General features: G+C 34.4%; 1 protein-coding gene across 1 annotated transcript; it reads left to right on the top strand.

The window, feature by feature from the left end:
- Positions 1-15,545: 15,545 nt before the first annotated feature.
- Positions 15,546-25,895, top strand: LOC149422653 (ionotropic receptor 75a-like). The gene is made up of 6 exons (XM_089633982.1): positions 15,546-15,739; positions 19,929-20,093; positions 20,870-21,081; positions 21,801-22,012; positions 24,061-24,294; positions 25,848-25,895. Exons 1-6 carry the CDS (start codon positions 15,546-15,548, stop codon positions 25,893-25,895), a joined length of 1,065 nt encoding a protein of 354 aa, XP_089490108.1.
- The last annotated feature ends 917 nt before the right edge of the window (positions 25,896-26,812 follow it).

Raw genomic sequence — 26,812 nt, 5'->3', positions numbered from 1 at the left:
GACAGGCACTGAAAGACTAAATACTGCCTGAAGCCGAACGCTGAAAGGGGAGGCCTCCTGAAAGCACCGTAAGCTTCGCACAGGCGCTCTGAGAACTTTAGCACGTGCTAGTCTTATGTTTATGCAAGATAATATTGTATGACTATGTGATGCGTAATTTTTGGTACATGTCTGAATAATTTAGCGTGATGAATTATAGGGCTGGAAACATGTTATTTTTTTGTTTGATTTACTGTGGCAGTTTACGATTCCTTTTATGTATACTGATTCAAAATCATAACGCGTCATATATACGCGTCTAAAAGAACTTGTGTTTATTAAATATTTTCCATTTCACTGTGTTAAGTCGGTGTTTTAAAATCTATCTACACTGTACACTCTTCATTTAAAATTCGTGTTCTGATGTAAAAAAGGTTCCTTTTATTTTATTAATGTTATCTTTCCCGAAATTTTTTTTTAACTCACTGGGAATAATGTATATGAAAATATTATTTTTTTTTTTTATATTTTTCCGACTTTATAAACTAAACCCTTCCACACACTTTTCCACAAATGATCATCTAGTCAATCCACATTATACAAGTGCATTATATAAGCATAATAAATACAAAACAATACAACAACACGTCAACTCACCAGAGATCAAATGGGAAAATAATTCACTGACTCCAGATATTTTCATATCGGAGGGTTCGGCTCGGTAGAACTTCTAATTGGACCTATAAATCCTACCCTCAATATAAATATTAAAATGACTGATTTTTCCATTTTTATATATAAATTCTTTTGCAGATCTAATAGCCTAAATTTTGAATTAGAGAGCTAGGTATAATGCCAGTAGCCGAAATAACAAATGGTAATATTTTTATAGTCTGAGAATGCCAAATTCTTTTAATCTCATTTCCTAAATCAGTGTATTTTCTTATGTTTTCAGAAACAGATTTTTGAATATTACAGGAATTTGGAATAACGACATCAATGATATAACTTATTTAAAAAAAAAAAATTCTTGTAAAACTATATCGGGTCTATTATGACTAATCGTTTAGTCTGTTAGTATAGTTTTATCATGATATATTTTATAAAATTCATTTTCTAAAAATGAATTTGGTTCGTATTCACAATATGGTACTATATTACGGCAGTCAATCAAATTATGTTTATTATTTATTATATGATGTTTATTATTTATTTAATTACCGTTATTATTTTGTATTGTATTATCACTAAATAAATAAAAAAAATATACAATCTAATTGTGTCTAGTGTGGTAGTCGAAATGCATGTAAAAAACTGTATTCAAATATATTTTATGAATAAAGAAAAAAATAATAATTTTAAGGTTTGGAATATAAACATTTAAAAAAATACTATTTTTATAAAGCAAATCCAAAGCAATCGACTTATTGGACAACCTACCTACATCTGACAAGATTAAAAAAATAAATCTCTGAAGAACAACGACTTACAAGACAAGTCCCAATTGCTCCCACCCATCTGGAACCATTGAGACTATGGCATCCCCAATTGGGGTATGTTGTGAGGCTGAAGGTGGTGGGGAGGAAAAGGAGATGAGCAAAATGTTGATGGGGAGGTACCTTGATATGCCGATCTGGTCACCACAACATAGTCAAAGCCATTTCAAGTAAAGTTTCAATTCTGAATTCTGGTCTTATACCAGGTCGATACTGAGAGTATCTTTCTCTTTGAAACGTGTCGCAAATATACTATATAAAAAAAAAAAAAAAAAAATCTTTATTCCAGGATGTGGGGAGGTTAGTGCAATCCCACACATCCCATAGAGGGTATAAGTAGAGATAATATTTATAGTATTACATATAGGAAAATAAAGTAATTAAGAAAATAAAAATAATAAAATAAAATTCTTTTTTGTTTTAAAAACCACGATATTTATTAATTTAAGAACCGACCGGTTTCGCTTTACTTAAGCATCATCAGGGTACAAATTAATACTAAACAAGAAGTACATAATGTGTACATATATATAACAAAATATAGAGGGAGACAACATGATACAAATATATTATAGAGGGAGACAACATGATACAAATATATTATTGAGGGAGACAACATGATACAAATATATTATAGAGGGAGACAACATGATACAAATATATTATTGAGGGAGACAACATGATACAAATATATTATAGAGGGAGACAACATGATACAAATATATTATTGAGGGAGACAACATGATACAAATATAAGCAACACAAAGACGGTCATAAAATACATTAACATAAGTGCACAAGTAATGGAAAAACAGCCAGATAATTATGTAGACTAATGGGTTATACCAATAAATCGGGAGAAACAAAGCATCAACTGGCATGGTGGTAAGGAGGTAAGGAGAACTGGGAATTTTTTTATTTTTTTATTTTATGGGTTTATTGGAAACAGACCTAATATTGGACTACTTGATATGTCTAATTTATTTATTTATTCATTTATTTAACGCCCAGAGGGCTTTTACATGGTTGGTAGTATAATTTTAATTTGACAAATACTTTCAAACATAAAAAATAAGAATAAAATTACATTTGATAAAAGCTATGTAACAAGTTATACAAACACAAGAAACAAAAACAGAAAATTACAGCTATTTGTTGGTTTACATGATGTGTTTAGGAGTATTGTTGAAATAAATGTTTTAAATGATCCACAAAACTTGCCAAGTTGGTATTGAATATGTCAACATCACCCAAGTAATGATTTCCCATGGTGTGAAGTCGTTGTATCGGAGAGTGGGCAATGTAGTTACGCTTATGTGTGCTGCTGTAGAATATTGTATTTTGTCGTGTTGTTACTGTGGGTGTATGTATGTTTATAAGTTGCAGGAGTTCACAACAGTCGAATTTAGAGTTAAGTATTTTGAATAAGAACGTTAAATCGTTTATTTTACGTCTATCTTCTAATGTATGTATTTTTAGAGTATTTAATAAGAAATTGTATTTTAAGTCTTCGACAGGGATATTTAATTTAAAATTTATAAAACGTAGAAATTTTTTTTGTATTCGCTCAATGTTGTTAATGTGAATTGTATAAGATGGAGACCAAACTACTGAGTTATATTCAATTAGACTTCTTACTAGAGATACGTATAATAGTTTAATGGATTGCAAAGAATTAAAGTTTATTTATTTAAAGTTTATTAAATTAATTGATTATTAAGTATCTGACTTTTGGTTTTTGGATTGTTTAGTCTGTTACCATGCCCGTTTTTATGTAAGACGTTAGCACCGGTGCTATGACAGAATGTATGATCTTTATCGATCAAATGATTTGCGAATTCGGAAAAACCGTTATTATTGAGGCAACGAAGATGCTCCTTTATCCTAAAATTAACATTACGTGATGTCTTACCGATATAGAAAGCCGAACGATTATTACAATTTAATTTATAAATCCCCGAATGACTTAATTTATCGTCCTTATCTTTAGAATTAATTAGAAATTTACCTATATTGTTATTGGTATAAAAGGCCGGTTTGACATCTGATGTCAAACTATTAATATGATATAAATTAAATTGTAATAATTGTTCGGCTTTCTATCGTGGTTTTTAAAACAAAAAAGTATTATATTTTATTAATTATGTCAAACCACAAAGTGATTGCTTTCTACAATAATAAAATAAATTTTAAAAATAAATTTTAAAATTAAATTTTAAAATTAAATTAAAACAGAGAAGCACGGGAATCCATCGGACCTAAGATTGTGGGAGCAAGTATCTTTCTCCAATGGTCTTCAATGCTCGATCCTGAAGTCAGACGGGATTCTATGATAAGAATATTTCTGGAATGGTTTATCCTTCCCCTCAGTCCTGCAATCCTGGTTCTTAACAGTGCTGCGAATCCTGGAACTCGCCCTTCTGTAAACATCGAGGAGGCACTGCAGTGTCTGGGGAGTCCAAACATCAATCGGTAAGCGTTGTAATATTGCACCCGAAGCCTTTCCATTGTTCTTTTTTGAAATTAGCCTAGAGCTCGCATGTGTAGTATGTGTACAGGGTGGTGCAAAAGGCTATGAAGAGCGTTCTTTTAACTCGTGGACTACAGAGCCGAAATATTCTACTGAGCATGTTACATTTTATACTCAGTATACGCCTCTGCCTGTTAATATCTTCATCACCCGTTAACTTATTGTTGATGACATGTCCTAGATGTTTTGTAGTTTCTACTGTTTTCAGAAGCTCACTATTCAAAAAAGGCGGGGGAATGTTTTTTGGGCCTTCCCAGGGTTTTATGACCAACAGAGCTGTTTTTTTCGCATTATCGATCATGTTGGTTTCGTGTGCAAATTCTTCATATATTTTCAGGAGAATTCGTAATCCCCTTATTGATGGTGCCATCAGAACCATATCATCTGCGTAGCTCATATTGTTAATACATAGACCTCCGATGTGGCAGCCCACTCCAGCATTGTTTAACCTGTGGGTTAGTTCATCCATGTATATGTTAAACAGTACTGGGGACATACATCCTCCCTGTCTGACCCCGCTTTTCAAGAAATAGGGTTCTGAGAATCCATCCTTTCCACTTTACAAGGTTTTCTTGCTGACGGTGCCATGATTCGAGAATTTTTACCACTTTCCATGGTATCCATCTTTCCTTTAGTTTTTTTTTCCATAATAAGGGGTGGGAAACTCTGTCAAATGCCTTACTAAGGTCCAGAAAGCATGCGTAAGTTGTTGTTTTCTTCTTCCTGTAGTATTCTGAAGTTCTTTTTATGTCAAATATAGCTGAGTCAGTAGAGCACTCTCTCTTGAAACCTATCTGATTATCTTTCGTTTTCATATGGTATCCGACTTGATCTAAGTGAACTTCGTTCAAATATTTTAGAGATGGCCGTGGCGATGGATATCGGTCTGTAGATTTAATAACTAATAATAATTATTATAATAATTTATAATTAATATACATTGTAAATATTAGTTTAAATAGTGGAATATTCCCCTCCGTTTATAAAAAATCTATTGTAACACCTGTTTTTAAATCTGGCAACCCTGAAGAAATATCAAATTATCGATCAATATCTATTGTCTCAAACATTGCAAAAATTTTCGAAAAGATCGTAAAAAAGCAACTTTTGTACTATATTGAAAATAATCAAATAATTAGTCCTAGCCATTTTGGATTTAGAGAGAAACTAGGCACTCATGATGCCATTGCAGAACTAACTTCAACTATATACCGTGCATTAGATAAAAAAAAATGCCTTGGCATTTTCATTGATTTACGTAAGGCTTTCGATAGTATCTCCCATACAAAACTAATAAATAAATTAAATGATATCGGTATTATTGGTAAGGTAAGGTATTGGCTGCAAAGCTATCTAACTCAAAGAAACCAAAAAGTAAAATTAAATAACTCACTAAGCGTGGATGAAACTTTAGAATTTGGAATTCCCCAAGGGACTGTTATTGGACCAATTTTATTTATAATTTACGTTAACCATATGTTTAAATTATCACTTAATGGTAAACTTATATCCTTTACTGACGACACTGCAATACTTATCGAAAAAAATACATGGAACGAAATTACCAATGCAGCCAATCAAGATATGAAGGTTATAAAAAATTGGTTCGATGGCAATTTATTATCACTCAACACAGAAAAAACATATTGTATTCCTTTCACTCTACAAGAAGATGTGCCAAATAACCTAATTAACATAACAATTCATTCTAAAAATTGTTTAAATGACGGTACATGTAATACGGACTGCGCGAAACTAAATCATAAATCTAATATAAAATATCTTGGTATCTTAATAGATAAAAATGTGAAATGGAAAGACCATATTAATCTCACTGTTGAAAGAATAAGAAAACTTATCTATATTTTCTATAATATACGAAATATTTTAAATAAGAAAACATCAAAATTGTCTATTATACATTAATTCAGTCCATATTGCAGTACCGGATTATTGGGTGGGGAGGGGCTTTTAAGGCTTCTTTACAGCCCATAATTACAATTCAAAGAATAATTATAAAAATTATCCTTAGGAAACCATATGACTCCCCTACTTTAGAGATATTTCGGGAATTTAATGTACCATCTATCACAGAATTGTATAAGAGAATCGCCTTATATCAAATTTATAAAGAATATTTTATTTATAAAATTCACCCCTCAGATAGCATAAGCAATAGATTCAAAACTAATGGCTTGATAACCATTCCTATGCTTAGAACGACCACAGCTCAGCACCACTATTCGTATTTAGGTGTAAGATGGTACAATATATTATTGTCCAAAAATAAAATTAGTGTAACCGAAACTGTGAATTATGAACAATTCAAAAAGTTAATAAGTCCCTAAAATTGGATACTGATATATTGAACCCCTAATTTTCTTACACTTACTCAATTTGTAAAAAAATATTTATATATTAATTTAATTGTCTTTAAAAAATTGTTTTTCTAATTTGTTTACCTGATATATTGTACCCTTAATTTCCTCACACTTACTTAATCTGTAAGAAGATATATTATTTTAATTATCTTTAAAAACACACTTTTCTAATTTGTGTACCTATGTTAATATTATGTTTGTATTTATATCAAAAGTTTTTGATTATTGTTTAAAAAATCATAAGAACTAAATGTAAATACTCCTCCCATAAACACGAGCTCCTGGAGGTCAACTTATGGAGTAGTAGAATAAAAAAACGAAAAAATTATATATATAAGTCTGCATATTGTTATCATTTATAATGTTAAATAATTTACAAGTAATAAATAAATAAAAATAAATAAAAAAATTGTCTTTGTCATGTCTTTGGGTAGGTAGCCACTCTTTATGATGTCGGTGAACAGTGTTGCCAGAAGTTCCATAATCGCTGCCCCTGCATGTTTGACGTGTTCGGTACTTAAACCATCATACCCTGCAGACGTTCCAGATTTCATGTTACTAATGGCCGATTTTATCATGTTAGTTGTGACGATGGGATCGATATCATTATAAGTAGTTAAATGTGATTCATTTGAGTCGATAGTCGGCGTGGTAGTTGCGAAATGTTCTTTAAAAATGTTTGCAATTACTTCTAGATTCGTCTCTCCGTGTATGTTGCACGAGATTTTACAACGCATGTTTAACAATTTATTTGACTTGCTCCAAAAATTTTTGAAGTCACGATTATCTAGATCCTCTGCTATTTTGTCCATCTGGAGTTGAGTCGAGTTATTTTGGCATTGTTTTAGTACTGTTTTAAAGGCAGCACGCTTTGCCCTTCTATCCTCTGCGACAGGACCCTCGCACGGTCTCCCATTAATTATCCAAGTGAGCATCGCTTGTCTGGATTCATCGTATTTATCCGCTACTAATTCATTCCACCCACATACTTGCTTATGTTTTTGGATAGTACACTTAATAAACACAGAAATGGCACTGCTACATAGAGTATTTACTATACTGCCGTAGAGGTATATTATTTTGGCGTGGATAGGGTTGCTACCATCCTCAGCAAATGTTTTATTTTACTCGATTTTGACGAGATAGGTTAAATTAATAAATAGTGAAATAAAATAAATTAATCAAATAAAATTTACTTGCTCTCGCCGGGATTAGAACCCGCGACCTCGAGCTAGCATTGCCATGTACAGCCTAATGAAAACTTAAGTAGGTAAGTAACTATGTGAGATACAGGTCGATAGCTACCGACCGAAAAATGATTTGAAAACAGTGAAAAAAGTGTTAGCAAATAATGGCGTCTGCAAACTTTTCTCATTACGGAAATTGATCATTCTGCATTGCACGAGGGGGTGGTGTCTAATGCTCATTACTTAACTTTTCACAGGAAGCAAACAGCTATGGTGGTACTTTCGCCTGAGCAAACTAGGTAGCTGTGAAGGGCGATTTAAAAGGTACATAGTCCTTTAAGTAAGAATTTGCTTTAAATATTTTCATAATTTAGCAAAGAGTACGGCATAGAACACAGGACTTAGTTTAATCTGTTAAATTCTTAACTCCATATAATAGTAATATCCTTATCATTAGTGCATGTCCATATTGTCCATGGTATGGATACTTAATTTTATCTATTAAATATAAAATAGTTCCATTTCGTATCGTCTAATAATATATTATTTAAGACACAATCTTTCTTTAAATTTGTTAATGTAGGTACATTGTTTTATTTAACTGGGAACTAAGCCACACATTTGATAGGCATTCAAATGTGTGGCTTAGTTCCCAGTTAACATTGAGGTATATAGATAGAGTCAACAATGGCGTTCGAAACATGGATCACACATATCGGTTCATTGTCCGCTGTGAGATACCACGGGTTTCAGTCAGTTACAAGCACTCGCCGGGCACAGGTCTCCGGGAATAAGTTCAAAATGCCTACATCCAAGCTGAGATATTGTACAAGTCATACTGGTAAAGATAGGGAAAGCAATGTTTTAACCTTTCATGGGTAAATAGGGTTTAACAATAATCAGTAGTCTTGTAATTTGGCTTATCATTGTTGAAAAAAAGTCAAGGAGCACTTGTTGTTGGCGCCGGTAATCCAAAACCCGGGTAGTGCGGCGGGCGGTCACTAGCGACTCCGTTCGTTGAGTTCGTTCGCGGTCGGAGTGATTCGGGCGACATCGACAGCCGCCACACCCCCGCACCGGCATTGGAACAAAATTTTACATTTATGTTGCTAGGAATATAGACTTTATATACCTCTACGGCAGTAAACAATTTTGTGATTTTGAGTTGTTCTTTCTTCATTCTAATATTTTTCTTCTGTCTCACCGTACACGGCATGTGTGGAAGACTTTATTGTAACGCAGTTTTTACTTTAGAGAAAATTTTTCTCGACATCGTCAACTGTCTTGGGTAGGTGTACGATAATGGAAGCAATATATCGGGAAAGTAGCTTCCAAGCTAGGGTGTGTAATATGTAAATCCATTTGCCGAAAATGCTCCACTTTTTGACGTTGACTAAACCTTTTTGATTCTACATGTTGCACCTCTGCGATATCCCGTTTGCACATTTTTAGGAAATTGGCTCATCTTTTAAAAATTACTAAGGCACCAACTCTTTGATTTAGATTTATTTATTTACGTTAGCTCCAAGCAAGAAGCCCCGAGAAAAATAATTCCCCTCAGGGCTTATGTCATCTTTGGAGATGCTGTGTGTATGGTTTTTTTAATTAAAGAAAGTTGAGGAAGATTTGGGATGGAAAAAAAGTACGAGGGGTGGGTAGGAATATGGGGTTCAGTGCGTCCAGTAGTCATGAACGTATGAATCTACCATTTCTGCTGGAGAGACAAAAAGATTTCCCTCAACCAGTCTCTCCAAATCCGGCCCGCCATACAGTAGGTGGGCAGACGCGTTCGCCGCCAACACCTAGACAATCCTCACCACTTGAACACCGGCATCCCTACTAAATCAAAAAACGTAGCAAACAATTTTTAAATAATGTTTATCTAGAACATACGATACGACACCGTACGTATCGTAGCCTGTGTTGCTCGAGAAGGAAAAAAAATGCTACTTTACATTCAGTCTCGAACGATAGTTATAATTATGGCGCTGAAAATATGCATAAGGCCTGAAAGAGGACAAAACATGACATGATGAACAAAACCTTAACATATATGTGTGGATTAAGGTAGGTAAAGACGAGACTGTAATCAACTTTCTGCTAAATGGTGAGGTTATTTCCAGCCGTAAGTATTTTCAGGTAGCAGCTTTTCCACCACTATCCCATCAGCACGATAGTCCCTCATTAAAGTATATTGGCTTCATCAAGGTGATATTGATTGGCCGGTTGCATCCGCCACGGAACTTCAATCCATCAATAGTCTGGCCTTGCCCAACCCTCACCAAATTGATTACCCCGTAAAAGATTGAACGGTAATCGAGTTAAACACCGCTGGAAATATATTAAGAGAGTTGGTAGCTAGCGTGCCTCGCGGTAATCACCCAAATTTCTACAAGTACGATGGGGGTTTTCAGGAAATTAACTGCATTATTTATATTAAATTCTCAATGGTATGGCCTTCATGCCCTAGATCCAATCTTACCCGAAAATTGGCAGAAGCATATGCACAATTATTACTTATTCAAAATAATGCTCAGAGCTACAGATCGATCTATTTATCTTGAGTTTGATAGCGAATGTAATGTAAGTCAGCTATATATTCTATCGTTACACAATACCCAGTAATACAGAATCATAAACTAGAAACAAACAAGAGCTTGTTGGAAATAATTTAGATAAACTCTAACTTACATCTGTATTATACCTTCTGCTTCAAGTTATCATGACTTGAAAATGGCAATAATTCTAACTTATTTTAGGTGTTTTTGATAGGGTACTTTATGATTGGCCGCGTTAGAACAGATTGTGAATTAGATCGTGGGTTAGGCTAAATAGTAATAATTTTAAATAAAACAATAACTCAATGAAATTTTGTATATTTAATTTACAATATAAACCGCCCGGTTTGGTCGACCGTAGCTTCTTCAGGGCTACTTAAATCTAAAATCTTCAAATAACTTGATGTTATAAATAAAGCTTTCACAAGATCATACTTTTCCAAATCCTCCACCTTCTTTACTGGAGCTCAGCGCAATTTTTGCAACCCTATATGAAAACCCTAAAATATATTAATATTTGTAACAGATGTTATTTGTGGATTTTAGTTTTATTGTACTGCCCTGACGAAGCTACGGTTGTCGCGATACCTGGTCGGCAATAAGTATAAAAAATAAAAATAGTATTTACGAAGTTATTGCTTTATCTTAAATTATAATGTCACATCACAAAGTATTTGTTTCATATGAATAAATAATTATAGCTTAGTTTGATGGTCGTCTGTTTTATTTGCAAAAATAACTAGAGGAATTTATTAATAGTTGTGGTTTTTATTGATTTTATGCCTGTTAATTTATTTATAGCGCAACCCATCTCAAAAAAAAAACTTATTTTTACAAACCCGATCGAAAATATTTGATTTCTCAACTAATATGTTCATAATTACGACAATTTTCCAAAAATGCATTTTATAAAACCGTTTACCAAATTCAAAGAGAATCTTGGATGTGGAATAATTTTGATAATAGCGACATTATTTCATTAACTATGAATGAGATTCCCGATTCGAACCTATATAAATGTAAGACGATTTGGATTTTCGGTGCATTTTAACCATTGCAATGAAGCGATGTTTGACAATGAAGCATTGTATAATATGTTTAGCTGTTTTATTTTTGAGTTTTTACAAAGATGTTTCAACTTCTGACATATCAGAAGTACAGAGTGTTTTGGCTGTTGATTATTTTAAGTACAAAAATGTCAATGAAGTTGTCACTTTCCTCACGTGGACTGATGCTGGTAAAATAATATATTCATAGAATCATAACTCATTTTGATTCACCTTAGTTTGTTTTTTCGTTTCCAGAAATCTTGATGTCCTGTTAGATATTATAGACGTTGTCATTTGACGTCTCCTTTTCCACATTCATTCCCTTTTGCAGGATCTTTATCGTAGTTTTTGTGTTACATTCTGTTCTCATATTGTCACAGTGATAAGATTTCGGATATTGTGAGAGATTTCAACCTCTGGTAAAGTGTATGAACTAAAAACATCTCTTATTTGATGTTACATGTGGTGTGCGCCTGGAACGAAATAATCCACATCATATTTTAATTTTAATTTGGTTATTTGTACATGTCTACAAATGACTATTAATTTTTTATTAACTAGCTGACTTTTCTTAACTTTTAATAAATATAATATCCATGTATTATATATATATAAACCTTCTGGAAGAAATTTTCCAGATGTTAGTGAAAACCCTATAAAACTCCGTTGCAAAGTTTAGAAGAACTAAGCGTACAAACAGACAGACGCGGATAGTGATTGTGTTTTATACTAGTTAGAGATACCAATGTATTGTCAAGATTAAAAATTTACTAAAAGTTTATCAGGAAACGGCCTGTAATCCCGTTTTTAGTTCATAATGATCTGGGATGTTCCGGAATGTTCTCGAACGTTCCAGACTATTGTGGAATGTTACGGGATGTTCTGGAATGTTGTGGAATGCTCTCGAATACTCTGTAATGTTCTGGACTGTTCTAGAAATTTCTAGACTTACTTTATAATATATATTGATTACGCACATACATTAATACATTTTTATTATTTACTACATTTTATTATCCCAGCAGCTCATTATAATTTTACATTGCTTTGTAGAGAACTATTTTGTGTATTTTTTGGTAGCCTTTTTTCATTTCACGTTCTTGTGTTATGTCTTTGAATGTCCTCGTTCAATATATAATTGTGTATGAAAAGTATGTTGGTCATAAGTTATTTATTATTTTATGTATAAATATCATCGCGTTCAAGATTATTTAACATTTCAGTTACTTTGGAAAATCTGTTTCTCCTTAGTATTATTCTCGTTGCTCTATTTTGGAGAATCTGCAACTTATTTTGTTCTCTCTCATTAGACAAGAAAATAATTGTTTAGCAGAAATTAAAATTTGGAAAGATGATGATAAAAGCTTATATTATTTTAGTGTGCATAGTTTTATTTGTTCAGCAATGTATACTCGTAAATTGAATAACCTCCTGGGAACTATTTGTATACCTACGAATGGCGAGATTGTACCAACTTACTTGTAACTAAATCGAATGTGTTGCAGATAAAATACAGTTTTTGAAACTGGCAGAGAATTCAGGCTTGTTACTTTGTCACATGGAGCGAGGAGTGGAATGGAAAACAGAAAGAAATGTCACTTCGAAAACCAAAAACAAAAACTTCAATTACTTTCATCCATTACGACTGCCGGTCGGAAAATTGGGAATTCTGTATGATATGGAATATGCTGATAACGAATTCTTAGTCAAAGTTTGTGAATTTTACTATTTATTTAAACGCTCTATAAACGCTTTTAGATTTTATAAAGTAGGTAGGAATATACATCTTTCTGAGAATTTAAAATAAAAATGCAAACGATTCAACAAAATACAAAAGTAAAAAACACATCATCCTCCAATAAATATCAACGTTACATAAAAAATACTAAATTCGGTTGTGAAGTGAAATAGTCGATTAATTGAGTGTGAAATATTGTTCCCGTGCGGGAAATAGGAAGGGGTGTGTGGCGGCTGTCGATGTCGCCCGAAGTTGAAGATGACCGGCGGCCGCGTGCCGCCGAGAAAATGCTACACGAGTTTTTTAATTTGTTTAGAAAATTGACCATATTTGTTGTGTTATGGTCGTACGGTGTTGACACATTAAAATAATATTAACATTTTTCTATGAATATAATATGTACAATTCTTCTCCTTAATCTTATTAATTTGGACAAAACGTTACGGCAGAACCAGCAGACAACCAGCCATGTAGCAGCTTTACTGCACTACCTTTTTTTTAAACACAACGCTGTATTACCTACCATATTTTGTGTGTAATTTAGTAATAAAAAAATATATTCCGTGATTTATAACGGGTCTGCAGTAGTTAATTTTACTAGCACTAGGCGCCGCTTAGCTCAGAGCCGGCCCTGGTCCTATGTATTTGTCAACAATTAGAATTTAGCAAACTTCAAAGGCCGTATGTGCCAGCTAACTCTGCCTAATAATTCATAAACTAGGTAGAGTTAGCTGGCGCATACGGCCTTTGAAGTTTGCTAAATTCTAATTGTTGATAAATACATAGGACCAGGGCCGGCTCTGAGCTAAGCAGTGCGAGTAAAATTTTGGCGCCCTTTGTCAAAACAAGTAGTCGATTAGGTGGTGATCACTGAAATCAATAATATTTTGATGATTTGTATTTTTTGTGTAGCGCCGTTTTTATGAAAAATAAACTCAAGAGCGATGTAGAGGACTGTTAAGTAATAGCTTATTGGCGCCTTACAATTCGGCGCCCGGAGAGGATTGTTCCAAGTGCGGCCCTGTATATGATCGTTTAAATTTTTGTTACCAAGACTGTGTAACGCGCGTAAACGCTGTACCGGGGAATTGTTGGAATAGTTAATTAGTTTTGAATTTAGAATGAGATATACATAGAGTAAAATATTAATGTATTGTAGTCGTCCTATAAGGTACCTGCAGATTGATTAAATGCAGGAGTTCAGAACATCGAATTTATATGGTGAAATTTAGAATTTATCAATTTTAATAAAAAGATTGTTTATTTTTTTTCTCGTACATACTTAAAATAAGACGGTTTGACCAGTACGAGGTAGACTTAGGTCTGATATCATCGTTATTAATATGATAAAATATTGAATAATATTCCTATATTTTTTTAGCTATCAAAATATCGATATACCAACTCCTCGTTTGTATGGATGATGCTCAACCAAGACTTCGATAATGGTATAAATACACTGGATAAGTTAAATTTATTCGTTGATGCAGATATCGTATTACCAAAGATTAGCGATGACACAAATGATACGGAATCATTTGATTTATTCGATGTCTATAACCCGGGACACAACAGAGGAACCAAGTTAATAGTTACGAAATTGGGATACTGGACCAAAGGTAAAACAAAACAATAATATTAGAAAGCTTTGATATCCACTTTTAAGCAATAAATTATTTTTATATTTATTTATTCAAACGCCATATAATGGCTTTTACAATGCAGTGATAATCGAATTACAAGCGTACAAGTAAACAGGATAATAATAACAATAAATTAAAGAAAAATTAATATGTAAACAAAAACACTATTGCAAGTGATGCAGTTATTAATATAAGTGCTGTAAGACTTACTAAGTAATTTTATTAAAAAAAATTACTCAGCATAGCACAGGAGATCTCAGTGAGAATATAATTAACTCAATTTGTTACAAAAAAAATGATTCAATTACCCTTCAATTACGTCGGCGGCATTTATTTTTACTCGGGAGATATTTTCAATTTGTATGGGTATTTCAGGCGACTAATTATTGCTTATAATCATGTGTCAAATTACTTATGTTAAAAAGTTAAATAGCACAATATTAAGCTGCACGTAAATTATTTCTGTTAAAAAATCAGTGAATATGCTATGTTTAAGTGACTGCACATTTTCCAACCTTGCTTTAATTTTTGTCGTTTATGTATTTTTATTTCTGTGAGCAGATTATTAAAATGTTTAATACCAAAGAAAAAATAATTGTTTTTGTTCATTTGCTTAGTGTTAAATTTAGGGATATTGAGATTGTATTGATTAGTTTCATTTCGTTTAATGCTATTTTATTTACGGAATTGGATAATTGATTTTTTGTGTCGATAGTTAGTTATGTAAGTATATTTCCTAATAAATCCTGAAACCTCCTAGATTATGTAAATATGTTTCCTAATGAACCAAAAAACCTCCTAGATTTTGTAAGTATCTGTCCTAATTAACCCTAAAACCACATAGATTATGTAATGATGTGTCCTAATAAACTCTAAAACCTCCTAGATTATGTAAGAATGTGTCCTAATAAACCCTAAAACCTCCTAGATTATGTAAGTATATGTCCTAATAAAAACTAAAACCTTCTAGATTTCGGCCTAAAAATGATCTCACAGACCATCTGGTCCCGTCGAAGGGATATGCAGGGAGCCCGTTTAAGGGCCGTCTCAGTGACGAAGAATCGCGGAACTACCGACTTGGTGGACTATCTCACAGATAGATCACAGCCGTACACCGATTCTCTGAGCAAAGCCTCCTACAATATGGTCCTGCTACTCCAAGACTATTACAACTTCTCGTGAGTATGGGCAAATTCCTCCAAACTAAATGCATATTCTACTGTCGTCGGACATGGATCCGGTCTTTAAAGATCAGAAACTAATTATAAAAATTGTATTAATGCTACCGATCACAAGCAGTCCGAATGAAATCCTTAGGAGAAATGTGTTTTGGACATTAGACAACTTTATGCCTAAAACTTATTAGTATACCTATACAAACACAGAAGCTTTTTGAAAATGTCTAAACTGCTCGTGGTACTAGAACCAAAGGGCATAATCTTTCACTTTGGCTTAAACAAAGCTAGAAGCAGAGGCATTAGGCCAAAGAAATTTCAGATGATTTGGAACAAAACTATATAATGCACTTCCACTGACTATTAGACAGAACACCAAGTGTTTGAAATATAAATCAGACACACCGAGTCTTGGATGATCGGCCAACACAGATCAAACATGAACGATTTTCTTAAAACCTGATTATAAGTACGCCTTTCTATGTGAAGACGGTGATTTGTCTTTTGTTTTACATGTAATTAGTTTTGTTATTTTTATTTTTGTTGTAAAATGCGCCTGCTCTCAACACAGGAGTTCCTAGTGCGACAGGCACAGCACATCACCGATTTATACGTAATAATCTTATTAGTTAAACCGTTAAAATACAAAAATGAAAATACGAGATTAATAAATTAAATAACTCCATGTTGCACTTAATTAACAACCACACACGTCACATTTGTATTCCTCGATATCAACGTATGCCACCATTAAAGCCATTTAATATATTGAATCCGTGCTCTAGTCTTCGTGAATTGTTTCAGTGGGCCAGGTCATATTGAATTAAATAAAAAAATAACGCATTGGGTGGTTCATAATCACAAAAAAAACTTGATATAATACACAAACAAAAAACTTGAGTTGGGTGCATGCGCACTAGGGTGTCCCAGGACATAAGGAAGAATATTTTTTTCATGAATTTAAATATGCATACCCTCTTATTTTATTCCATTTGATTCCAATAACTCATATAATAAATATTATTTTGATTAAACACCGGCAACCCGTGCCGACTTGATGCCAAACATATGGTACATAGTTAATATGGAAGGATTTTCAACTTTCATTTTTGTCGGATAAATAAAATTTAAAAATGCACAAATGTTCAATTATGTAGTATTTTATATTTAAAAATAGTTTATTTATTAAATTTTTTCTTCATAGTTTGTTTTTTACAGTCAGGATAAATCTTCCGGTAGTCCTGAAAACGAGAAAACAATAATTATTTTTGTTTCCTCTTCGACCGTGAGATTAAGCCATAAAAATCTTGCATTAACTTAACAGTTATTTCAGCTGTATCATTCACTACCCTCAGCGGCGACACCTTCTTTCTGACTTCTTGATACGAAGCATTATTTGACCACATCGTAGGGAATTCGTTAAGAAAACTGGTATCTGTTTTCAGACGATCAAACAAATACTTGCTCTTGACTGAAATGAAGTCGTAAATATTTTTCTCTGAAACAAAAGTCACTAAATTATGATATGAACAAAAACCTCAATACAAAACATAATTTAAACTACTTAATAAACTTACCATACAATTTACCATCAAGATCTTCCTTCGATGGGATGTAACATTTGTCATGGGTTGATAAATTATTTTTTTTGATATTTCGAGCATTTTTATTTTAGTTGTTTGATCCACAGCGTCGTCAAACAGCGATAAAATAGATCCTTCATCGGTCAAATACCATAACCGCTTACTGAACAGAAATAAAGCTGCCATTGAGATGTTTTCATCAATTTTTTCTTAAGCCTTCATCGATTTCAAAAAGCACAAGTCCTGGTAAGGTGCTTTAACTGCTATAATACATTGTAACCATGGCCTGACATAGGATGTTACTATGAACAGGCAAACGTCTAAAAGTGCCGCCTTATCCTTACCGGTAATTTTAAATTGCGTACAAATTAATGATATTTTCAAAGAATAAAGCGCCTTTGTCATCCATCGAGCACCTGGAGGCCGAATCTTAAATTTTCTCGCTGTATCTCCTCCTAAAACTATCACACAGAGCTCTAAAAACTCTCAATAGTCATCTCCAAGTATTTTTGTTGTCAGTGCAGTACGGTAAAAGTCAAGCAAATCATCGATTTCGGAAACGGTTAGGTGCAATGTGAAATTTTCTCTGTAGCACTGAATTTTATCGGGATCAACATTTTTACAGTTATCTCGAAACTTTTTGAAGAGTGGGATGTCAGGGCTTGTAGTCACTTGACTGATTTTTACTTCAAACACAGCTTTTAATACCAACTATGGCTATATTTGGTATATATTGACAGTTAAATTCACTTTCCGGATATTGTAGAACAAAACTTCAAGAACTTGTCCATTAGATGGCAGTTTAGAACCCGATATTTGGTGTTTTACGACTCCTATTAAAAATATACTCTTTTTAGAAGTGCCTAAATCTAACAACATCTTGCCTGAACGAGTGATTTTCGTTTACTAACAAAATAGCAAGTTACTACAATCTCATCAACACGTTTGCTCGCTGGCGTCTTAATGTACAAGTACTGACATCTTTCGATGCAAGTTGGCACGGGTTGCAGTTGTCCAAAGAAAACGAATTTTTTTTATAAGTGTTTGTCATTATTCAAACAAAATTAGAGGGTATGCGTTCAAAAATAATAACTTTAATTTTTTTGGGACACCCTAATGCGCACTCTTGCAAATCCGAAAATGCGAATTTTTTTAAGTGACTCTAAGCAAGCTACCAGAAGATGCTTCCAAATTCAGTCGCGTGGTTTGTTTTCAAACCACAAATATAGTAAATACAAATGATTTTAATACGTTTGCACTACACAACGTATTGAAAGACAAAAAACATATTTTAAGAAAATTACGTAAATATGTAAATTTTATCTCAAAATAAAATATTGTCAATATTTTCAAAACTTTCCTGTATGTAAGGCTGCGTATAAACAGGAGAAAAGCACTAAACGCCGCGCCGCTTGCGGTTGCATTTTTCATATTTCGAGGTTCGGCTCAAGCATTTTTCTTTTGTTTTTATGCAGCATGACAGGTGCTGTCTCTAGAGCTATTAAAATGATATTGCATATTTCAGCTAACATCTATAAAACCTTTACAAATAACTCAAAATTATATCATCAAAGTTATGTATAATCGGAAAAGAACATTTTCAACAGATGAGTTATACAAAGAATCTAAACTATTCTGTCTCCGTAAACTATTTATTTTGCAAACTATGAAATACATCTTTAAAAACAAAAATAAATTCGAAATAAATGAAAACAGAATCAACATTAGAAATAATAATGCATTTTATACTCCCCAAACGAACACAAAACAAATGCAAACACACTGCAGTCTCATTGGACCTCGTACTTTCAATCTATTACCGAAAAATATTCAAGAGATTACTAAACTTCCTCAATATTTAAAAGAGTTAAAATTATGGCGTTTCGATACACCACTTGAAACTTTTTTTATTTAATTTGTATCAATTTGTGTTTCTCATGAAATATTCACCATATATTACACTAAACACTTATAACTTCACTACACACTATTGTAAACATTTTTTATACAAACCGCTTAGAAAAAATGTAATCTTGTTTTTGTTTTATATGCCCACAGTTTTTTATTTCTATAATATTGTATGTAATTAATGTAAAAATTGGGAAAAATAAAAGAAATACAATTACCTACCCACTGGTTTTGACAAGGGACGAAAAATTTTTACTCGCGCCAAGCTCTGTTTGGCTCAGGGCCGGCCCAGGGAGCACCCTACCCTACACAACAAGTTTTAACCAGTACATCCACTAGTCTTTTTACATCCTCTACATGACATACAGAGTTGATTTCATATTGCTTTTCCATGAATACATTTCCTGGTTACGTTAGGTTTCGGTGTTGGAATAGTCACTCACTATGTAAAGCCCTTGTAATTTGTTTTGTCCATACGGAACTCGAACGGGAACTACGTACATGAAATTAGCATATTTTATGCAAATAGTTTTGCCTGTTTTCAGGAGTTATCGGTATTCACGCACACACTTCCATTTAAACGTAGATTCTATAGATTCCTGTTCTTTGCACACAAGCGAAGTTATCATTAGCTGTAATAATAATAATTGTGTCGCTTGGTAATAAACATAACCTAACATTCGATTACTTGTATGTATTAGGTTAGTGTTGTCGGAAGGCGAGAGTTGGTGGAACCCTCAGTCCTGGGAGAGGAGCATGGTGGGGATGCTGAACGCAGATAAGGGGGACTTCGCTGTGACCTGTCTGCGCTTGGTGGACCCGAGGATAGACTTCATGGATAGCTACTTCCAGCTGTGGGAGTTCAGGTAGGTCAATGGTCACTTCCACAGTAATGATAGTGGCTGGTGGAACCCCCAGTCCTGGGAAAGGAGCATTGGGGGGATGCTGAATGTAGATAAAGGAGTTCAGGTAGGTAAATGGTCACTTCCACAAAGGAGATATTGGCTGGTGGAGCCCTGAAAGTCTGGAGTCCTGATAAAGGAGTATAGTGGGGATGCTGAACGCAGATAAGGGGGAATTCGCCGTGACCTGTCTGCGATTGGTGGACCTTAGGATAGACTTCATGGACAGCTACTTCTAGCTACTGGAGTTTAGGTAGGACAATGGTCACTCCCACAGTAGGATAGTGGCTGTTGGAACCCGCAGTCCTGGGAGTCGAGCCCCATTTACTATCCCAGCTCTTTTATTTCCAGCGTAACCATTAATTTCTTTAGATTTACATTAGAATTATTAATCTTCATAATAATCATTTCGAAAGATATTTGTGAACAAAACGGAAACTAAAGCTCTACGAGTGTCGTGTATGGCTATTGAAAGTAAAAGTAAAAAACCTTCACAGGTCTGCAAAATCTGGAACACTTTCATGAGCTTTCTTTTAGAATACGGTATTATAATATAATTAGAAAATAGTTTTGTGTACTTTCGGCGGTTTTCGCAAATCCAAAGGTTCAGTTCATTAGCTCACCTTATCTGCGTACGAACTCAGTTTTTCTTTCTAAGGACCCTATGCTTGAATTAACCAACAATTATTTTTCACAAAAAATATAATTTTTGTGCAGATTTAATATTTTTTCCTTGTCAGCACTTGCTTCCTATTCCTGAAGCCCGCCCACTCGGGGGGTGCACTGAGCACGGAACTGTTGCGGCCCTTCTCGGCCGTGAGTTGGGGGCTCGTGCTTGGCTCTGCGGGGGCCGCGGCCGTCGTGGTGCACCTGGCCGCGCTGGGGGCGCCCGAGGGGCGAGCCTCTCTCGGCCACCATCTCTTTGTGGCTCACGGGGCGCTATGCCAACAAGGTATTCATTTTCACTCTCTATCAGACGTTTTCATAAATTTTCTTGATAATTTTATTAATATCCGTTCATTTTCACTTATTTTGATTCATTTTAAGTCGTTTCGTTATGTTTTACATACATATTCATTAATTTTCTTTCATTTTCGTTAATTTTCTGTAACTTTCTTTTTATTTATGTCCGTTAATTTCAGTTTATTTTCGAACATTTAGTTAATTTCCATATTTTTTTATTAATTTTCTTTCACTTTCATAAATTCATCATTTCAATAAATTCTCAATTATTTTCATCAATTTCAATTGATTTATATTAATTTTCAATAATTTTTGTTCATATTATTTTATTTCTGGTAATTATAGTTGTTTATTTTCGATCACTTAGATTTTTTTCGTTTATTGGTGTTATTTTTCAAATTTTTCATTCTTATATTAGCTTTAATTCATGTTCATTAATTTCATTCGCTTTCATTCATTTTAATTCAGTTTCATTAAAAATTAATTGATTTAAAATTTGCTTTTCATAGTTTATTTTTAGGCACTCCATTATAAAAATCTTATGTTGTTGATCTTTATACGAAATTATATAAAATAATAATATCAGTCATATAAAATCTTTGTATGTTAATTATTTCTTCACGTTATATCAGAAAATCTAATCAAGTTTTTCGAGCTATGCTATATTATATACATATATTGATAACCATAATAAAAACATTGTTTTAGGATCAGATATAGTACCTGAACGTTTATCCGGTCGCATCATGTTCCTGTTCCTCTTCATGACCGCCATCCTCCTCAACAACTTCTACACTTCCTGCGTGGTGTCCTTCCTGCTGGAGAACAAGGACTCTCCCATCAACTCCATCAGGGAGTTAGCCGATAGTCATTTGGAAATAGGACTGGAAAATCTGCCGTACAATCAAGTCCTCATTGAGGTTAACTTTCGCTTATTTTATATTTTACTTGATAATATGTTATCAAGTTAGTGTTATTATTTATCGGAATTGTCATATGGGAAGACACAAATAATATTAATAAAAAAAATAAACATATACAAAAAAAGTATTAAATAATATAAAGTAGGTTGAACGAGGTAAAGTTCATTGTGTTTTCATTCGTGCTGAATCGAATGAGACTATCGTAATCAATATTTGGTGATAAGACAGGTTTTTTGTAAAGAAACATAAAATAAAATAAAATAACGAGGGCCCTAGAGGGGTGGTGTTCCACTGGTTTTTTTGTGCGGACTCTGCAGATCTTTATTTATACACTGCTAAGATGAATGTGTGACAAAAGTTTCACGAATGCACGAATATTGCCATTTATTTAACCCTATTTTACCAACGCTATTATTGCGGTACAGAATACCTATTTGTTCCCGAACTTTTTGACGCACGGAAATGTAAAAAGCCGCTTGGATGTTGGTGGAACCTCTTTTCCAATCTAAAAATGTTATTGTTCCCTTTCCGTTATTTCATCAGTTATTTTGCTTAGAGTGGAAATGATTTATATAATACGAAAGAAATCGTCGCGAACGAAAAAAAAGCAGATTTTTTAAAAGTTAAGTACGTAATTACGCTTTATTATGATAATTTTGGCAATTTTGATTTTCAACTCCTCTTCCCGTGCGATCACGCAAATACGCTTTGCTAAAATTATTCAATTAACTTTTTTTAACATTAGCTCCCACACAAAAGGCCCTAATTACCCTTAAGGCCTATGTCATCTTTGGGAATGCTTTGTGGAGCGTCTTTTTAGGAAAGGAAGGGTAGGGGGTCCTTGGAATCTGGGGGCAGTGTGTCCAGGAGTGACGGATGTATGAATCCATCACTTCCCCTGCAGTGCAAGGCGGCGTTCTGAGAGTTCTGCTGGAGAGGTCATAAGGTCTCTCTCAACCAGTCTCTCCCGATTCGGCAAGTCCCACAAACAAACCACACCCCGTGAACCCAGGCACCCCTGCTAATTCATCAAACGTAGCCAACCACTTGGGGTAACCTATGGTAAAGGTGTTGGTTATCCAATAACTGTAAATAATCTATATATTTTTAGACTAAGAAATATTGTATCATTAAAAATACTAAAAGATATTTATTATGCATTGGCGCACTCTGTCCTACAATATGGAATCGTGGCTTGGGGGGGTGCATATAAATCATCCCTACTCCCACTGGAAACTATTCAAAAAATACTAATAAAAATCATCTTAAAAAAGCCATATTACTACCCAACTATAAATGTTTTTCAAGATTTCCCGGTTCCCCCACTTACAAAAATTTATGACAAAATTGCACTTCTACAAATACATAAAGATTTCTTTAGTAAAAATAATTTACCACAATTGAATATTAGCAAAAGAATAATATCTGTTGGAGGACTAACCGTGCCACTAGCACGAACCACAACAGCACAACATCACTATATATTCAAGGGTGTAAAATTATTTAATAAATTACCCCTTGATATACGATCGGAAGAAAACTACGAAAAATATAAAAAAAAAATTAAATTAAAATACTCTTGTACCACCTCATAACTTTACTTATTGTTTAGAAATATGTTTTTGCCTTCTAAATTCTTTGAATCATTTATTAACTAACCTATATTTTTATTACTTTTATTGTTATTTTTTGTGCTATTTTTTGTTTTATTACTAATATTTTTTGTTTAATTTAAACAAATGTAAAAATATTTTTGTTGTCCTCTCCTAAACACAAGCAGCTGCTTTATTAGGAGAGTGATTGATATATTTTTGTTTATATTGTTAAAAAAATTGTAACCTTGTTTATATGTTTCAATAAATAAAAAAAAAAAAAAAAAAAAACTGGTTCCCAGGGCGGCACCTCCCAAATTTGATAATTAATTATTTTAATAAAAATAGAAATTAATAATTTTAAATGTATGACTTTAGTGGTCATTTGTTGTGATTGTTTTAAATTAATGACATAAAATAAATAGATTTTGGTTGACGTTAAATTTATTTCAGAATCCAGAGAACGAAGAAATCAGACATCTAAACGAGAAGGTCAGAAAGTCGGGGAAGCAGATTCACGACCTCCTGCTTCCCTTGAGAGAGGGGGTGTACCAAGTGCAAAGAGGCACTATGGCCCTGCACACGGAGAGGGCTACCATGTACTCGGTCATCGCTACCACCTTCCTATCCGAGCAGATCTGCCAGATCAAGGAGATTGACTTATTACCCAGGACTAAGCTCTCCACTGTCATACAGAAAAATTCGCCTTTCATTAAAATATTTAAAATAAGGTACCTAAAACATATCAACTTTAAAAATCTTTTATTCTTCTTTAGTTTAGTCAAGTCGAATATAATTCTTCTATTCACTAATTGAAATAATAACTTTAATATGTCTCGATCGTCGATGGATCGTGTATACGATTTCTTTCAACTCAGAGAGCTTAGTTAGTTCACCCTCATTCATTAATTATACAGTTATTTTGCAAAACGAACGATATTATCCAAGAAGTCGTGCATACAGCATTGACAACTTATCACACCTTGGAGGCCTCGTTAAAAGTAGCAGCTTTTATCTACCGACAGTTTGAATCATATTTTGACCGTGCTCGCGAATAGACCATAGATGACGGAATTTATATATCGTATAACATAGGGCTTATTGCATAGGTATGATATGCGCCCTCGATCCGACATTGTAAAGTTATCGATTTCACTGTGCCAGAATCCCTGGTCTTCTCAATTTCATATCTATATATTCAACTACACGGAATATAGTTACAAGAAGGCAATAATAACACATCTCAGTAATAATCAAAATAAGATTAGCATTATATTTTTCTTCTGATGGGTTCTATATAATTTTAAAAGAAAATGTTGTTTTTGATTATGTACATGTTTGTAAAGGCCCATATGTGCGTATAATATATATAGTTGTATAGTGCCCTTCGTGGCAACAGGACGTGTCCTAACGCGTCCTCCAACCACTTTGTGTTTTTTTAGTATTTTCAAGGGAAATTAGGCAAAATCCCTTAAATTATCCTTTCCCTAATTTTTAAAAATCAATCAAACAAAATTTTAACTTAATTAAAAATAAACTTAACAACCAGTTATTAGAACTTTATAATATGTGATTTGTAAATGCACCCCAGATGTTTTCAACGGAATTCTCGGAAAATCTGAAGGCAAGTGTTTTGCTAAGCCCACGGTAATTTATTATCCCGACAGTCGCTTTTTATTGCGTGCAGAATGCACAACTTCAACAATCACCAGGAACATGATTACATGGAGATGAATGATGGACTTGCCGAACGTCACAGCAGTGCTGCCAGGGTCTCTTATCTAAGTGAGATGTCAGCGCTTTATTAGCAGCATACACACACCTGGACGGATGACGAACCTCGTGCTGGCACTGTTAGTGGATGCGGTAGACTCTCTCGCTGAGCAGCTGGTCCATTTTCTTCACCACCAAAGATTCTTGGTGCAGAGTCTCCATTTTCTATCTTCGTCGAACGTCTTGGTCTGGTATCTGTGAGAGGATATTGTGTCAGCGCTTTGTTAGCAGCAGACACATACCTGGACGGATGACGAACCTTGTGCTGGCACTGTTGGTGGACGCGGTGGACTCTGTTACATTAGCGTTTATAGCCATGTAATATATTACAGGTGATTTACAATAAAATGTCATCTCCGCACAAGTCAGAGCAGCAGAGCTAGATACTCTTATCATTCAGGGTGTGGATTATAGTCAAGTCTCCCAATGAAAACATATGTCTGTGATACTATGTGTTTATTGTACAGGTAATACAGGTTATCAAACAGTTCTACAACAGGTACATAGCTGTTTAAGGCCTGACGTGATACTTAGGCAATCTATGGACTCTAAGGGCTCTGATTGGCAAAGGTATAATATTAGCTCACGTGTAGATTAGGCTGAAGCGGTGAACGATGAGCAGGGGCCATAGGCAGGTGCCTAGGCAGGGTGCAGGACGAAGGGCGGCTACGATGGGCGGCTGCCATAGCACGGCCTAGGCTGATGCGGTAGGGCGGGAATACGACGAAGGGCGGCACAGAAGCAGCCTGGAGCGGCCTGAGGCGGCCTGGAGCATTGTTGGAAACACGTGGGCGGCTCATTGCGAAGGGCGGCCGTGAGAGCACGGGCCGCGGCCCACGGATATGACACAATCATATCCATGCCGGTGTGGTTGGCTGAAGATTGGCCTGACATTGATAAACTGAATCTAGTGACGCGGCACATTATAAAACGAATGCACGCCGGTCCATATTATGGGCGCCTTTTGGCGGTAAACTGCTAATTACGAACTCGTCTCGAACATGTTGGCTGCTACGCGTCTGTCGGTGAACTGAGGCGTGGGCCGGCTTGCGGGGGGAAGCTTGTCCCTTCTTCTCTGCCTTTTGGCGTGTCGTCCCATGCCCTTATAAGGACACGTTTTGCATTTAGCCATATGATTGGTTGATAGGTACTTGTAAGCCTACGTGACCAATATCAGGCGGTGATGTATGGAGCTCCTGCGTATGTATTGGTGTTCTAACACGCTCTGGGTGCATGTTTGATTTCCGGCCGCGCGTGATTGACATACATAACTATACAGTAAGCTCTTGCAAGCTTATGTGCAAACATAACACTACCCTCCTTGTCGATGAAAGAAGATCCCAGGCAACGTAGCTGAAGCAGGGCAACGTCCTCCTGTTTGCCGTAAGAGAGGTACAGAGCTACCTCATTTCACAAAGATTTAAACACTCCC

Source organism: Hesperophylax consimilis, chromosome 7, assembly GCF_061612785.1.
Source record: "Hesperophylax consimilis isolate HC1 chromosome 7, BYU_Hcon_1.0, whole genome shotgun sequence".
In the NCBI taxonomy this organism is placed as follows: domain Eukaryota; kingdom Metazoa; phylum Arthropoda; class Insecta; order Trichoptera; family Limnephilidae; genus Hesperophylax; species Hesperophylax consimilis.
The sequence above is the reverse complement of the archived record's forward strand: the minus strand, read 5'-3'. Positions and strand labels throughout refer to the sequence as shown.